The following is a 15,264-nucleotide window of genomic DNA, read 5'->3' as shown; positions in this document are numbered from 1 at the left end:
TTCTATTTTATCAACTCTTACTTTATTCATTTATAAATACTGTTGTGTTTACAAGCATCATAGCTGTGAATATTATTCCCAAACTTTCAAACACATAATACTTATAATACTATATAACAACAACCAGTAAAACAAATCATTCATCTCAGGGTTTGAAAGGCCACTCAAAAGTTGCATAAAAATACATTCTCTCCCCATCTCATCAGCCAGTCCTGCTTCTCCAAGGAGTTTATTTACAAAGAGCCATCACCAAACTTGCAGCCACAACAGGTGGGTTCACCCCAAGCAATAAAAATTAACTCACCCCAAGCAATTGCTTAGAAAAAAAAGCTCATGTTCCCCAAGGGAGACCACGTCTGGCAAATGCTCTGGTTGCAAGAGGGATCAATTTTAAAAACCTATTTGCTCTGCACCTTGTGCCAAGCACAGGGTTTGAGGTGTCCTGTTTGTCACCTCCTCAGTGCACTGGTTATGTCAGGCATGAAGTGAGACAAAAAAAAATCCATTCTCAAGAATGTGATTTGCAGTTGTGCCGTCCCCATGAGACGCTCACAGCTTTGGCTGATCAGGGACACCGAGCTGTGGGGCCCAGGGCTCAGAGAATCCAGTGCTAAGCAGACACTGCAGCTGCAGTGGTTTGGCTTTGCAAGGTGCCACTCAGAATGAGCCTCCACAGCCTTCCCACTCTGCTCCTTGGGAAAAGCACAGCGAGTGTCCTGTAAGAAGGGGCAAAATATCAGTGCAGGATGGATTTGTCAGATTGGGTTGAACCCTCTCCCTAAAACAGACACCAGGCTTCTTCCTGCTGCCAGGAACCTGCCTGTGAGAGGACAGGATCTTGATTCTGAACTCTCCTCCTCATCCTGCTGGGATGCACAGCCTGAGGCGCCAGCCCAGCTGGGGAGCACCTCCTGCTCCATGGGACAGAAGGGACAGAGCTCCTGAGCCCTGAGCTCCTGAGCACAGAAGGGACAGAGCTCCTGAGCCCTGAGCTCCTGAGCACAGAAGGGACAGAGCTCCTGAGCCCTGAGCTCCTGACCACTGAGCACACAAGGGACAGAGCTCCTGAGCTCCTGAGCACAGAAGGGACAGAGCTCCTGAGCTCCTGAGCACAGAAGGGACAGAGCTCCTGAGCCCTGAGCACAGAAGGGACAGAGCTCCTGACCCCCGAGCTCCTGAGCAGAGCAGAGCCCGAGGCTGAAGCGAGGAGTGGTCACCAAGAGAGAAAACACCAAGAACAGCAGAAGGACTCACAGAAAGAGTGCACCAGGAGGGGATGGCGTGCAGGGGAAGCACTGACTGGATCTCAAGACTTAAAGCTGTTAAATAGCGCAGGGTTAAAATCAAGGAATATAAAAAGGATGCCTGGCTTAGGCAGTGCTCTGCAGAAACCCTGATGCCTTTACCAGCTTTGGTCTCTTCCTCCCAAAGCTCAGCAGCAGAGGCAGGGCCTCAGTGTACCAGGAGAAACGGTGCCTCAGCTGCACAAATGGCTCCACCAGCTGAAGAGCAACTTGTGGTCAGAGCTGCCTGGGGAGAACTGGCAGCTCCAGGAAGAGCAAGAGAGGTGGAAACAGGCAGGACAGGGAGGGGAAGGGGGGAAAATGGAGACTACGGGGGTGAAAAAGAGAAAAAAACCCAGAGAGAGGAAACAGAGATGCTTTCTGAGGCAATAACCAGCAAAAGGTTTGAAAAAGCCCAGGATTGCCTGATAGAGATAAGTTTTACCCTGCTGAGCAAGCTCAAGTATTCTGCTCATGTTCAAGTATCTCATCTCTCTGGTAGTGGAGAGCTCCCCCAGCCAGAGCCAGCAGAGCTGCTCAGGAACATGGCAGAGCTGCTCCATGGCCATCTCCAGGTTCAGTGACCAAGAACTGCTGCCCTTGGCCAGACAGAGCCTGGGGACTTGAAGGACAAAGGGGATGAGAGGACAAATATGGAAGGATGTAGACGGGAGAATGTCTGGATACAGCAGGATGTCTCTGAGAGGGAAGGTTCTGTTTGAGAGGAGTCTGTTAATGGGAAGCTGAGCAGAACTGCTGACGTCCCACAGCACGGAGAGAGGAGCCAATGTCTAAATGCCCATGGGAGAGAACAATTCCAAACTGTTTAGAGTGCATGTAACATTAAAGAGGAATATTTCTGGGGGGGTTACTTCAAGGTCAAAGCTTATCACAAGTTTCTGACAGGTCAGAAGACTTTCATTTACCATGATTCAGTTACCAGCAGCTCCCTGTCCCTCTGACACTGACACATCCTGACCTCTTCAAGGTGTGTGGGACAGGATGCTGGCATTCTGTCTACAAATCCTGCTGCAAATCAAAGGGAGGGTACCTGAAATACCAGAGCAGGCTCTGCTATGGGCTCTGCCTTCAGGGAGGCAGTGGGAGAATGTCCCAGATGGCTTTTGGGAAGGGGAGCCTGGTTTCTGGCATGGGCACAGCTCCCTACAAGGTGATTCACGCTCACACACAGGTGAGAGCAGCAGAGGGTCTGTAGGGGTTCAAGTTTGTCCTTCAGAAAGCTCAGCAAGTGCCTGGGATATATCCTGTCCCAAGGAACAAGAGTCCAGGTGGCAACTGGATGCTACCAACCACAGAGACAGGAGCCCTGGAAGGACACAAAGTGACAGAGGATCACCCAGGCTGGGGGGAAAGGGAGGCTGAGGGATAGGGGTCTGACACTGAGTGTCAGCACAGCACTGATGTTACTGAACAGGTTCAAAATCTTATCTAAACTAGAAGACTCAGTCTACTGGGGCAAGAGGAGAAGGTGTCTGTGCAAAACAGCTCATCAGCCTGTGACAAACATGAGCTCTGGTGGCTTTCACAGCATCACATTTAACCAGAGTCCCACATCTCTGTGGGCTGATGTGCATCCTCAGAGTCCCAGCCCAGGTTCACATTTCCCACCTGTAAAGGGCTTGGACATGCTGGGTTAGTTCTTCAGATGTCACTTTTTACAGTAGGAGCTTCCCACTCCAGGTCAGAGTCCAAAACCAAACACTGAGCTTTTGGAAGAAGTTTTGGCAGCTCAAACCCAGTCCTCACATTTCTCCCTTGAATAAAATGTCCGAGATACCACAACATGCATAAATTAAAAAAAATAAAATGGCAGGGAGTGTGTGTTGGGAGGGAAATAGGGGTAGAAAGGGAATGTACAGCAAAGGGCAGGGCAAGGCAGGTGTGACATTGATCCCACGGCTGAAACACTTGCTGTACTGAAGGGAAGGAAGGGGTAGGGCTCGGTGGTGGGGTTGGCAGCTGGTGTAGGACACCCCTCCTTGTCCTCCCTTTGCTCTGATTCCTATTTGGAGAGTTTGCTGATGACTCGAATGAGGGCTCCGTTCTCATCCTTCAGCCTTTGGTTGTCCGACTTCAGCTCTGTCAAAATCTGTGGAGAGACAAAGACAAGGTGGGATCAGAGGGGCTTGGGGGGCCAGGGGGACACTGCATCCCTCCAGCAGCACCTCCCATGGCTCTGCAGCACCTCCAGAGCTCTCACAAGCTGGGGTGAGAGCCAGGCGTGAGGGGTGAGAGGGGCCTCGAGCACAGCACTGACCAGGGAGCCCCTGGTGCAAAGCAAGGCCACAGCCCCAGCAGCAGGGCAGGACCAGACCAGCAAGGCAGGAACCATTTCTGAGCTGGTCCATCCCAAACCTGTGCCCAGAGGCTAAATACAGCTCAGCACACAAGTAAAGCTGGTTTTCCTGATATGCTTTTTTCATTTTGTCAGGACTGGAAGGGAAACCAAAGGTCTGGAATCTTCATTTAGAACTGGACTTTGCCAAATCTCTTTAGAATACCCCCAGATCTTCTTGGGACCCTGTAGATGTGTAATACAGTCCCAAGTGCTGAGGCCAGAGGACTGGCAGAACACACTGACACTGGAGGTACCTCCTGGGTGCTCAGCCGAGGTTGCAACAGACAAAAGCCTTTGGAAACAGAGCAGAAATAGCTTCAACAAGACCCTTCCAGCATCTCCCATTGGCATAAAACCTGCTGGCTTCCTGTGCTGCAGTCAGTGACCCTCCCTGGGCTGTTCCCAACCACTGGGCACCAGAGGGAGACCCCTGCTCCTGTCTGGGGTGTGGCACACAAGGGGTCCCAAGGCTGCAGGGGCACCCAGGGCAGAGTGGGATCACACACATGGCACCTGTACGAGCTCAGCCACGACTTCTGTCTGCCAAGGTGCAGCTTGGGGGAATTCCCTCTAATTAAAAATCTGCACTAAATCTTCTCCTTCCTCCTAACCTGGTGTTTCAGCTTTGACCACAATGCTCTGCCCCCCTCCACCTGCAGTCCCTCCCTGATCACCAGCTCTGAGTGGGGGCAGCTCCTGGGGCAGTTCCAGCTCCCACCAGAGCAATTCCCTTCTTACAAGGTTGGGCCAAGCCATGGTGGGCCCCAACACACCCAACTCCATCCCCGTGGGCACTGCTGGGGGATGTTTCAGCTGGGAGGATTTTTAGAGAGGGAGGAGGGGCTGGTGCTGCATGGTGGGACATTGTGGGAAGGGTAAATCCATGTGCTGGGCTGTCACCAGAACAGCACTCATGGCTCCTTGTGCCACTTCTCATGGCCAAAGAAGAGGCATTGCCCAAAGTGATCAGGAGCTCAGAGACACAGCAGAGCTCCTGGTATCTCTGCACTCCTGTGTCTCCTCCTGAGCTCCACTGCCACTCACACTGGCCCCTCCACCCACTGGGCAGACCTGCCAGGCCCCTGTCACTGCCTGGGGTGGCTCTGCAGTGCCCATTGCTGTGATAATGGGTGTGTGAAGTCCTGACACTCGTTTTGGGAGAGAGAACCTGTCACAGTTCCCAGAAACAATGTGAGAGAGAAGCACTGCAGACCCAGGGCTCAGCTGGAGCCTGACAGGGCTGTGCCTCATGGGGGGCTTCGTGTGACCTGTGTCACTTATTTGAAAACGGAGGAGTGTGTGAAATAAATGTGAAATAAATGCCTCTGGACACGTTTCCTGGTCATAACCCAGCTCCACCAGGGCCCACTGAGGCCTCCTGACAGCTGCACATCAGCCTTAGACAATACAAGCCCAGGGTGTTCCTCCCTTTGAAGCAGAGTAGTCTCAAGTCAGGTGAATGAACCCCATGGGAACAGGCTGGAAGGGCTGAAGCTCCCAGGAATGGTGAGCAGGGATGTGGCCCAGCCCCAGGGAATGGCAGGGCTGACCATGAGCAGTGTTGGTGTCAGCTGGGACATGGGAACACAGCTCCTCAGAAACCACGTGCCTTCAGGAAAATGAGATTCACTGAAAAGCACTGCTGCCAGAGCATGGGACAGCTGGCAGAGCCTAAAGCAGGGACATCTCTGCACAGCTGTCATGTCCACAGACACCACTGAGGCAGAGTTTACACACACCAGCAACATCCTGTGTTGGACCTACTCAGAGAGTTGAAACTAAATCAGCAGAGCTCACAGACCATGGCTCTCCCCCAGTGTGGGCACTGGCAGGGAACTGCAAGCCTGTGAGTGAGGAGGGAAGTGTGAGCCTCAGCCAGAGCAGAGGGGGATGCAGGGCAGTCCTGGGAGGAGGAGAGGTGACTTGCAGGTTGTGAAACATCAGTTCTTTTTCTGGAAAGAATTTTGCCCAATTTTCCCTCTCAGATCTCAAAGCATGTGGGGAAGGAGAATGATTTAAACTCACAGTTTATGAGAAGAGATGAGGCAGGGTCAGGTTGGAGGATAGTGCCACAGATTAAACCCAGAGAGGCTGCGAGATCATTTCACCTGACCACCTGCACAATCCAGGGCACACAATATAACCCCTGACTCTCCTGGCCCTTGTGACACACACGTGGGCTTGAGCTGAGACTCCTGGAAAGGGGAAGCCACAATTCCCCTGATTAGTTTGTTTCTATGGTTAATCAGCCTTGATATAATTTGTGTGCTAAGAATAGATTTTTTTACTCTGTGGTGCCACTTTCAGCCCACAAGAGCACACAACTTCTTGTGTCCCAAAGGATATGAATATCCCTACTAACCTGCAAAGGACAGGTAGGGCCCCAAGAAAGGAGCATTTACAGCTTTATTTTAGCATTGAACCAATGAAGTAGCAGGAAGAGATGTAATTTAACTGTGTGATGTGTGAAGGCAAAGCTTAGGGAAGACTCATCCTTGGGTTTCCACCATTAATTGTCCAGCACTGGATTTAAAACAGAAGATGGAAACACAGAGCACTCCTGGTCTGGCTCCTGCTGCATCCCCCACCCTGTGCCAGGCCACAGCAGGCAGGGGGATGCTGAGCCTGTGGACTCATACCCAAAAATTTCAATTTAGAATAAGGAAAGGAGCTTGTCTTTTTTGTTCAAGTGACCAAGCAAACCTGCTGAGGACAGTTCACTTTGTAGTTTTACTAAAAATACCCTTTCTGTCTAAAATGTTAGCTTTTCACAACATCCCTGAAAATTTCCTGACTTTGGATAATCTGATTTGCTGAGTGCCAGTTTCTCCCTGAACTATGTCTAATTAAAAAAGAATTATAGTATAAGCAGACATGTAGCACAAACCACTTATTTTCAAGTGTCCAAGGCCAGGCTGGACAGGGCTTGGAGCAACCTGGTCTAGTGGAAGGTGTCCCTGGCCATGGTAGGGGGTGGAATGAGATGAACTTTAACTTAACCCCTTCCAACACAAACTTTCTGTGGGTCTGTTTGAAGGCCACGTGCCTGGCAAGGAGCTGCTGGCACTGCCAAGCCACCCCAAAGCCATTCCCAATGCTAAGCTGGCAAGGGCAGCAGCATCTGCCAAGCAGAGCAAGAGCCAGGGGGGAGCAGAGCTCCAGCAAAGCCCTGCCATGGCAGCAGCACCATGCTCCTGGAATTCAGAGATGCTGTGCCACAAGCTCTGAGCCACAAGCTTCCCCAGGCAGCCTGGAGAGCAGAGGAGAGCGGAGACCTGCCTGGAGGAGAGGAAGAGGAGGCAAGATGAGCCCGAGGGAAAGCAGCTACAGCTCCTCTGATTCCTTGGGCTTGGAGGGCAGAGAGAGTCTGGCTACAACCCGGGTCAGAGCCCTGTTCTCAGCCAGCAGCTGCTCATTCATCTGCCTCAGAGTGTGAATCTGTTTGAGCTGGTGGAGATTCTGCAGAGAGTGAGAGGAGTGGACAGAGAAATACAGAGAGAACATCATGGAAATGAACAGAAATGGGCACAGAAATGGGAGTTTAGTCCATAGGCAGTGAAAGAAAAAAAGAGAATAAAAGAAATTAGTAGCAGTGAGTGCTGGATGGGGAAAGCCTGACAACACACCAAGGATATTTTGGGAATCAGCCCTTTCTCCAGGGGCCCCCAAAGTCTTAAAAAGGTCAAATACAGGGATTTCCCACCACAAAGCAGGATTGTATTCTGGTTTACCCTGACAGCCCTGGGACCTGGGAACTGCTGTGAGACCTATCACCAGTGACTTAACACCTAGACAGGCTCTGGAAGCACTGCTGGGAACTGAGAATTTCTTCAAAACTCCTTTTCTTCATGTATCTCTAAAAGCCAAAGCAGCTGTGTGGAGCAAAAAAGGAATCAGAGCTTCCTGGAAGATCCCGAAGGCAGAGACTGAAGCACCTGAAGTGCCACTGTCCCACAGCAGATCACCAGGACAGGAACTGTGTCTGCTTGTGTCTGTCACCCCTGAGTGATGCTCCTGGGTCTGCCCAGGCTCAGTCCTGCCAAAACCTCTGGGATTTGGTTTCTCATCCCTGTCCAGATTCAACTCTTCTCTGTCTCAGGGCTCAATTTATCTCTGACCTTATTAAGAGGGGACAAGTCTGAACCTTAAATTGTTCATTTTAGGAAGAGGAGTCTGAATGAGAGCATCTCCCACAGTGGGGATGTGCCAGGAGGGCATTCCTGGTGACAAAGGCAATGAGGAACACAGGACAGGGCAGAGACCAAGCCCCCACACTGGGACTTGCACAGGCACAAAATGGACATGGGTACAAACTGTGAGTGGGCACAAACTGGGGCTTGCACAGGTACAAACTGGGCACAGGAACCAACTGGACACGGGCACAAACTGGACATGGGTACAAACTGTGAGTGGGTACAAACTGGGCACAGGAACCAACTGGGCACGGGCACAAACTGGACATGGGTACAAACTGGACATGGGTACAAACTGGACACAGGCACAAACTGGACAGGGGCACAAACTGGACATGGGTACAAACTGGACATGGGTACAAACTGGACACAGGCACAAACTGGACATGGGTACAAACTGGGGCTTGCACAGGTACAGCAGCAGTGGGAGGTCAGGAACAGAAGAGCCATGAGGAAGCAGAACAGGGAAATGGTAGAAGCCATGCAGACATCCCAGTGCCACAAGGATGACACTGTTCCCAGTAATGCCAAAGTGAATTCATGTGCTGGACATTTACACTACTGCAGGTGCCAGGAGATGCTGTGGAGCTGCTTCCTGAGCAGCATCTCTGCCCTCCTTGCTCCTGAGAGGTTGGGCAGCTGGGCCACAAGAAAACAAGAACCTCTCCTGTGCAAGAACCCATCCTGCATGATGGAGGGAGCCCCAACACTGGGCAGGGGCAGGCAGGAAACATCCAGGAGAAGAGTTGTAAATTCAAGTGGCAAAATCCCAGTCCCAAGCCAAGGCAGTCCCACAAAGCACCATATTCCTCCCTATGTCCACTTAGTGGCAGAAGAAGACAGAGGGAAGGGTTTAGGAGGAAGACGGTTCCTTTCTACCATTTCATTAGGAAAAAGCACTCAAAGGAGGTGCTGTCTGTCCTGAACAAGGAGCACCATGAAAGAATCTACTGTGACACAAAGACAATGACCATCCACCCAACCTGCACTACTCAGGGTGCCCAGAGCAGCTGTGGCTGCCCCATCCCTGGCAGTGTCCAAGGCCAGGTTGGACAGGGCTTGGAGCAGCCTGGGATGGTGGAAGGTGTCCCTGCCCATGGTAAGGGGTGGAATGAGAAGGGCACCTTCAAACCCAAGCCACTGGAATTCTGTATGACCCAGAGCTGACTGCAGCTGGCAAGGAATCTGCTGTGTCCCAGGACATTTAGTCCAAGGGCTCATTCCAGTACAAAACTGAAGCACTCTGTATGGCCCCCAGCCATCAGCTCCATTCCTAGCTGCCCAAAAGCCCTACATTTACTCTCCATGACAGAATGAAGACACCTCTTTGGAAAGCTTTGCAAAATCAAGGTAAGCAAGACAGGAAGGCAGGGAGCCAGCAAAGGATGGGGTTTGAGCCCCTGAGATCATCAAACTGACAGAGCAGCTCCTGGGACACACAAACACAGTTCTGACACTGGATAAATCAACAGAGCCCAAGACAGAGCTACAGCAAACAAACTGCAGGAAAGCTGCAGTGACACCACAGCAGTGAGATCCCTGCTCACCATATCCCATCCATCCATCCATCCATCCATCCATCCATCCATCCATCCATCCATCCATCCATCCATCCATCCCTTCACAGCCCAAGATTTGTTGGCTGCCACTGTGCTCAGTGAGGACAGACAGACAGACATGGCACAGCTGTCCTGTGATACATCACAGCAGGAGCTGCTGGAAGATGGCTGTACTGGAATAGTCACTTCTTTTGGTAGTACCAAACATGATTGAGGATACTTGGTCTGTTCACCCTGGAGGAGCCTGAGGTCAGACCTCACTAGGGGCTGCAGCTCCTCCCAAGCGGCAGCTCTGATCTCTGCTCTCTGTGAGATGGGACAGGACCCCAGGGAGCAGCTGGAGCTGGGCCAGGGCAGGGTCAGGCTGGAGATCAGGAAAGGCTCTTCCCCCAGAGGGTGCTGGCACTGCCCAGGCTCCCCAGGGAATGGGCACAGCCCCGAGGCTGCCAGAGCTCCAGGAGTGTTTGGACAATGCACTCAGGGATGCTCAGGGTGGGATTGTTGGGGGGTCTGTGCAGGGCAGGGGTTGGACTGTGGCTCCCTTTCCATTCAGGATATTCCATGCTTTTATGATACACAGATAATAAAGCCCCTCTGTTTTATAACATGGCTCACAGCTGGCAGAAAGCATCTAACATACACAGTAGGGGCATTGTTCTGAGGTGGAAAGGACTGTGACCATTTCAGAGACCACCTTTGTTTTTCCACACCTGCACAGCACAGAACCTCAGCATGGTCCCATCACCCCCTGCTCAGCCTCCACATGCTGCACAGTCCACAGAAGGGATCATTTATGTAAAAATGTGTGTGGCTGCAGGTAGGCCAGGCTCCTGTTTATGCACCAAATCCAGCAAGGGCTGGGAGGCTGGGACTGAAGCCAAGGGCAAAGAGCAGGATCTGGATGATACCGCTGTGATTGCTTATCACTCTGCTTGATACTTGGCTTAGCAAAAGCAGGTTTCTCAGTTCTCTGTACCTGCCTTCAATTAACAGATTTTGTGCCTGCAACACTAAATAAAAATGCCCAGAGCCTGCACGATGCTGAAGCCAGGAGCTGCAGCACTGCTATGGAATAAAGGAGCTTCTGTGACCTTCAAGAACAATTGCTGTGTTAAGTTGGGACCTCAGGCACTTGGCATTGAATTCAGCTCAGTGCAAAAGTTAATTTTCTTTTTCCTGTCTCAGCCAAGGTTCTGGATCTCCAGTTGAATTGTGCAGTCACTCAGGGAAATGCTGCACTTCTCTGTCAGCTTTGCAAGAGCAGGTCTGAGGAGCAGCTCTGCCACCAAGGTTCTTGAAGTTACCAAGCCTGTCTTGATCCTCTTCACTTCTCTATGGCTTTGGTAGCAGGGGTCACACTGCAGACAGGAGCAAAGCTCATTCCCTCAAACACAGGCTGAAGTACTGCACACTTCTGCCACCTCTGCCTCCTCTTCCTCAGAAGTCAGCTGCAAGGAGAGGACAGCCCTGGCCAGGACATCTTGTGCACAACTGGACATAGACACCCCTCGATCCAACAGCTGGATGTGAGTCTTGCTGGATTCAAAGACTAGTGGGAAGAATTCCCAAAAACAACCTGAGATCTAAACACCTGACAGGTTTGGTTGTTTCCACATTAAAGGAAATTGGTGGATTTGCCTTTTCCTTCATGACTCCTTACTTATTCTGACTCTGCACAACAGCTACTCAGGCAGTGCAAGGAACAAGAATGAAAGCCCAGCCAGAATTAGTAGATTTTCCTGGCTCAACTCCCACACGAGTGAGTAACAGGGATGCTCTGCAGAGGTTATCTCCCTCCAGGCAAACACAGCAGGGCTGCTTCTCCCACTTCAAGGCATCATGAAAACGGACACAACAGTTTCCCTTTGGAAAGGTCCAATTCAATGCTTCTTTCTTAAGAGATTTTATATTCCTTTTTTTTTTGAGTAGATGTCAAACAAGACATGTCACAGTGCCTTCAGGTACTCACTACATGCTTAAGGTTCTGCAAAAACTAGTAAAAATGTAGTATGACCTCAGAAGAGAGATTTTCCAAATCCCTTTCTATTTGTTCTAGTAACAGAAGGCCACTCTGGTTGTCCAATGCAGCCAAGAACAGACAGAGAGCAGAGTCAGCACCACCCTCAAGGAGCTGAAGCTCATTTTCAGCTGGAGCCAGGTTCCTTCAGCTCATGTCTCTCGAGGCAGTGTGAGAACACGTCCAACCTCCAGCAGTGCTTCTCCTTCTGCCCTCCCTCGGCTTCCATGGCTCTGCAGCTCCAGACAACCTGACCTGGTCTGTGTCCCACAGACCCTGCAGGAACCTTCCCTCACTACTTCCTTCCAGAGCAGTTATGTTTCCAGACTGAGGCCACTAGAGGCCACCACCTTGTCTTCTTACTCCATGGGCTGAAGTTGCAGGTTTGCAGTGATCTGCAGAGCTGAGGACCAACACAAACTGCTCATGCCTGTATCTCTCTTGAAGACCCCAGCACTGTCATTACAGGAAAGTCTCTGTGCAGTTGAAGGTTCCTACCTGCTCACTGAACAAAGAGTTTGGAATTTAGACATATTCAATCCTTTCTCCTTCTGGCTCACACATCCAGGCTTCTTTTCCCCTCTCTGAGAGAACAAGAGCCTTTACAGCAAGAATCCACCGTATCATTGTGCTACTTATTGCAGCAGAAGATGCAGCACAGGCCTTTCAGAGTTAATGTGCTTGGTAGAAACAAAAGCTTCAAATAGAAACAGAGCTGGAACCTCCTCCAGGGTGGCAGGAAGTCGTTTCTGTCAGTGCATGGTGCAGGGAGAGCTCTCAGGTGGGTCCTTCCTTCTGAGAGCAGCTTGGTCCCACCTGCTGATGTTGAAAGGGAAGGAAAGCAGGGGCAGAGCAGAGGGACACCCACTCTGTGAACACAGCACTGACATCCAGCAGAACGTGCTGCAGTACTGCTGAGCTGGGAGAGGCTTTGGGGGTGTGTGGGCAGCCAGACACTGCTGGGCCCTGCAGGGCTCCCCTCATAGCCACAGCCATCCTGGAAGCCACACCATGGGAACAAGAATGTGCTGGAGCACCAGTGGCCATGGCTGGTGACAGCAAGCCATGCTGCACATCCCACCAGGAAGCAAATTCCTCTTTGCTGGAATTATCCATCCCAGGCTGCCGTGGCCTCCCAGTGACATGCTGTGGGAAGGGAGCACAGGAACACAACCACTCTGTGTTTTCTGCTGGCCAGTGTGCGTGAGCTCAAAGCCAGCTTTGTCTTCTTACCCATCCGGAGAGAACCTCAGTGGCTTTACTTGGGCTGCAGACTAGTCAGAGCACAGGGGGTCAGCACACTGGAACTCAGCGATGCCACAAAAAGTTAGTTTAGGAAGGCATTTAAGGAGAACAGCTTTCACCATTCTCAGATTAAACAGCAGAACAAATCAAACATAGGAGCAATCAGATGAATGAGAACCAGGACAGTTTATTAGCATTTCATGTTTGGAGAACAGGGCCATTAAAGCAGGTTCTGACTGCAGAAAGGAAAATGAGATCCTTCCCATGGACACCTTTAACATCCTCCTCCTGGGTGACAATCCCCAAAGACATGAATACAAAGCATATAAAATGGAATAGACACAGTGAAGATTATTTCTTACCTTCATTTCCTCCTCCATTTCAGAGAGTTTCCGCTCCAGGGCTCGCTTCTCCTGTTTACAAGGATTCATGACAAAGAAGGTCACAAGGATTTGGAAGAAAAATTTACAGTATATTTTCTTTTAAAGAAAAATAGAAGTCTTGTGTTTCTGTAGCAGCATTCCCTGAAGAGGGGAATGCAAGGCAGAGGTTATAACCAGGAGCTGATCAGATGGGAGAGGGCAGCTGGCAAACCAGCAGGGATATAAACTGGGCCTGTTTGGGCAGATCACAAGCTCTATTCACACCCCTAATTAAATTATTGCCCATTTTCAGTGATCCCAGTTCTCAGAGCTGCTGATGTAATGTGATTTTGAGCTCTGTAGGTGAAGCCATGGATTTACTTATACTCCACTGAAGGTGGCAACGAGAAAAGTCCCTGAGCTGCTCAAATAGGAAACAGAACATGGAAATTCCCTGCCTGGAAATCCTGTTTCTCCCAGATAATCCAGGGCTGAAAAGCTGACTGCTTCAGTGCACTTTAGAAAGTGAGGATTAGACTCTGCTGTGTGAGTGGCCTCAGCTACACCTGTGCCAAGGTGAGGAGAAGGGGACTCCTCAGTGACTTTCCCAACATGAAGGGGCTCAAACTGCTCCAGGGACATGCCCTGAGAAGGGGGAAGTGGGAAACATGCATCAAGAACAAGATATACACTCTCTGTCCTGCTCCTTTGCCCTGTGCAAAGAGCCATGAGGCCAGGAGAGTGAGGAAAAGGCAGCTTCTGAGTGTGCTGTGGATGATGAATTCTGGGTCACTTTTTGCCCACAGCATAGTTCATCCAGGGATTCATCAGTGCAAAATGCATGAGCCATCCTGGAAACAGTTAATGCATCTTCACTGAGAACAGCTGGACATGCTTTTACTTTCTAACTCACAGAATTTGTGGCTGTTGTGATCTTAATTCAACAGAAGTTATACAGGATTCTGCCCTGACTCCAACAAGGCCAAGTTCAAGGTCCTGTCCCTGGGTTGGGGCAATCCTTGGTATCAACCCAGGCTGGGGAAAGAAGGGATTGAGAACAGCCCTTCCAGGATTTTGCCTTGTTCCCCCACCACCCCAAACCAGCCTTTATTTGTAAGGATCAAGAATGTTTTAAAGCATAATGGACCAAGTCTCCCAGTGTGATACAATCCATTGGCCCTCAGCTGCTTAGAACCAAAGAGAGGAATCAGAATGAAGCTGAGAGCAGCAGTCTCAGGCCCTGCAAAGGTCAGAACACAATTATCATTGTGCACTGCTCCTCAAGGCAAAAATACAACTTATCTTTTAATTAACACTTCCCTTCTAGAAATGACTGCCCTGCACGAGGCACAGCTGTGACTCAGAAGAAAGCAGAGACACGTACCCTCTTCTCCATCTCCAGCATGCTGGACCGGTCAGAAGTTTTCTCCTGTTTCTGCTATGGAAATTAAAAATAGAAAGTGATTAAACCTGAGAGCACTCACAGGGTGCTGCACAAAGGCCAAGACAGCCTGCAGATGCTCTTGCTTAGGATGCAACATGTTGATTTACAAAATTATTTGTTTATTCTGTTTCCTCTATGGCACCTTCCCTCCCAAGAATATCCTTCCAGGAGCTCCCTCCCTTTCCCAATCTGGAACAAGTGTTGCTTTGTCATGGCCAGTGCTCAGTTTCTCCAGTCAGGACCTGGATTTTCCCTTACCTGGGCTGCTTTTTCCAACTTTGCTTTGATATCAGCCAGCTCAAGCTGGGCTTCTTGCAGCTTTGACTTCAGCTTTTGATTTTCAGACAGGGCACTCTCATATAACTGAAATGCAAAACAAGAGCTCAATTAACCAGGCTGCTCCTAGTTAATTAACCCCATCCTGTCAGGCTGCTCTGAGCAGACACTGCCCTCAGCACTGAGCTGAGGGGGTCACTTTACTCCCACACATCAACAGATAAGAAGGGAAAACAAAACCAACTTGGATGCTTTACTTATGTTTTCATAATTCATGAATGAGAAATAAGAAAACAGCTGTTGAATTTTGTAGGGAGTTTAAACACAACCAAGAGGGGACAGTTTTAATTTAGGTAATTCTTTACTCACAAGGTGGTTAAGCCCTGGCACAGGGTGCCCAGAGAAGCTGTGGCTGCCTCTGGATCCCTGGAAGTGTTCAGGTCCAGGAGTGTGAGAAATGGTTACTCACTTTTCATAGTTTAGGAAGGTTTATTAAACCTTATCAAAAATACAACAGAAGACTGAA

At 50.2% G+C, this 15,264-nt stretch overlaps 1 protein-coding gene across 6 annotated transcripts in view; it reads right to left on the bottom strand.

Annotated features, from left to right (window-relative positions):
- PPP1R12B (protein phosphatase 1 regulatory subunit 12B) overlaps positions 1–15,264 on the bottom strand; it is a 134,598-nt gene continuing 119,334 nt past the window's right edge. For 2 of the 6 annotated variants that reach the window (XM_036398272.2, XM_036398275.2), the window contains 5 exons: positions 14,721–14,825; positions 14,403–14,456; positions 13,019–13,069; positions 6,922–7,101; positions 3,325–3,393 (listed from right to left, as the gene is read on the bottom strand). In XM_036398272.2, the coding sequence (XP_036254165.1) occupies positions 6,967–7,101; positions 13,019–13,069; positions 14,403–14,456; positions 14,721–14,825 (345 nt within the window). In that variant the 3' untranslated portion in view covers positions 3,325–3,393; positions 6,922–6,966. Of the gene's footprint in view, positions 3,394–6,921; positions 7,102–13,018; positions 13,070–14,402; positions 14,457–14,720; positions 14,826–15,264 lie in introns of all 6 variants that reach the window. The other 4 variants (XM_054517267.1, XM_036398273.2, XR_008508832.1 and 1 more) reach the window with 3 other exon arrangements.

Source organism: Molothrus ater, chromosome 25 (assembly GCF_012460135.2).
Source record: "Molothrus ater isolate BHLD 08-10-18 breed brown headed cowbird chromosome 25, BPBGC_Mater_1.1, whole genome shotgun sequence".
NCBI classification, from domain to species: domain Eukaryota; kingdom Metazoa; phylum Chordata; class Aves; order Passeriformes; family Icteridae; genus Molothrus; species Molothrus ater.
Note: the sequence above shows the minus strand (reverse complement) of the source record. Positions and strands in the feature narration are given on the sequence as shown.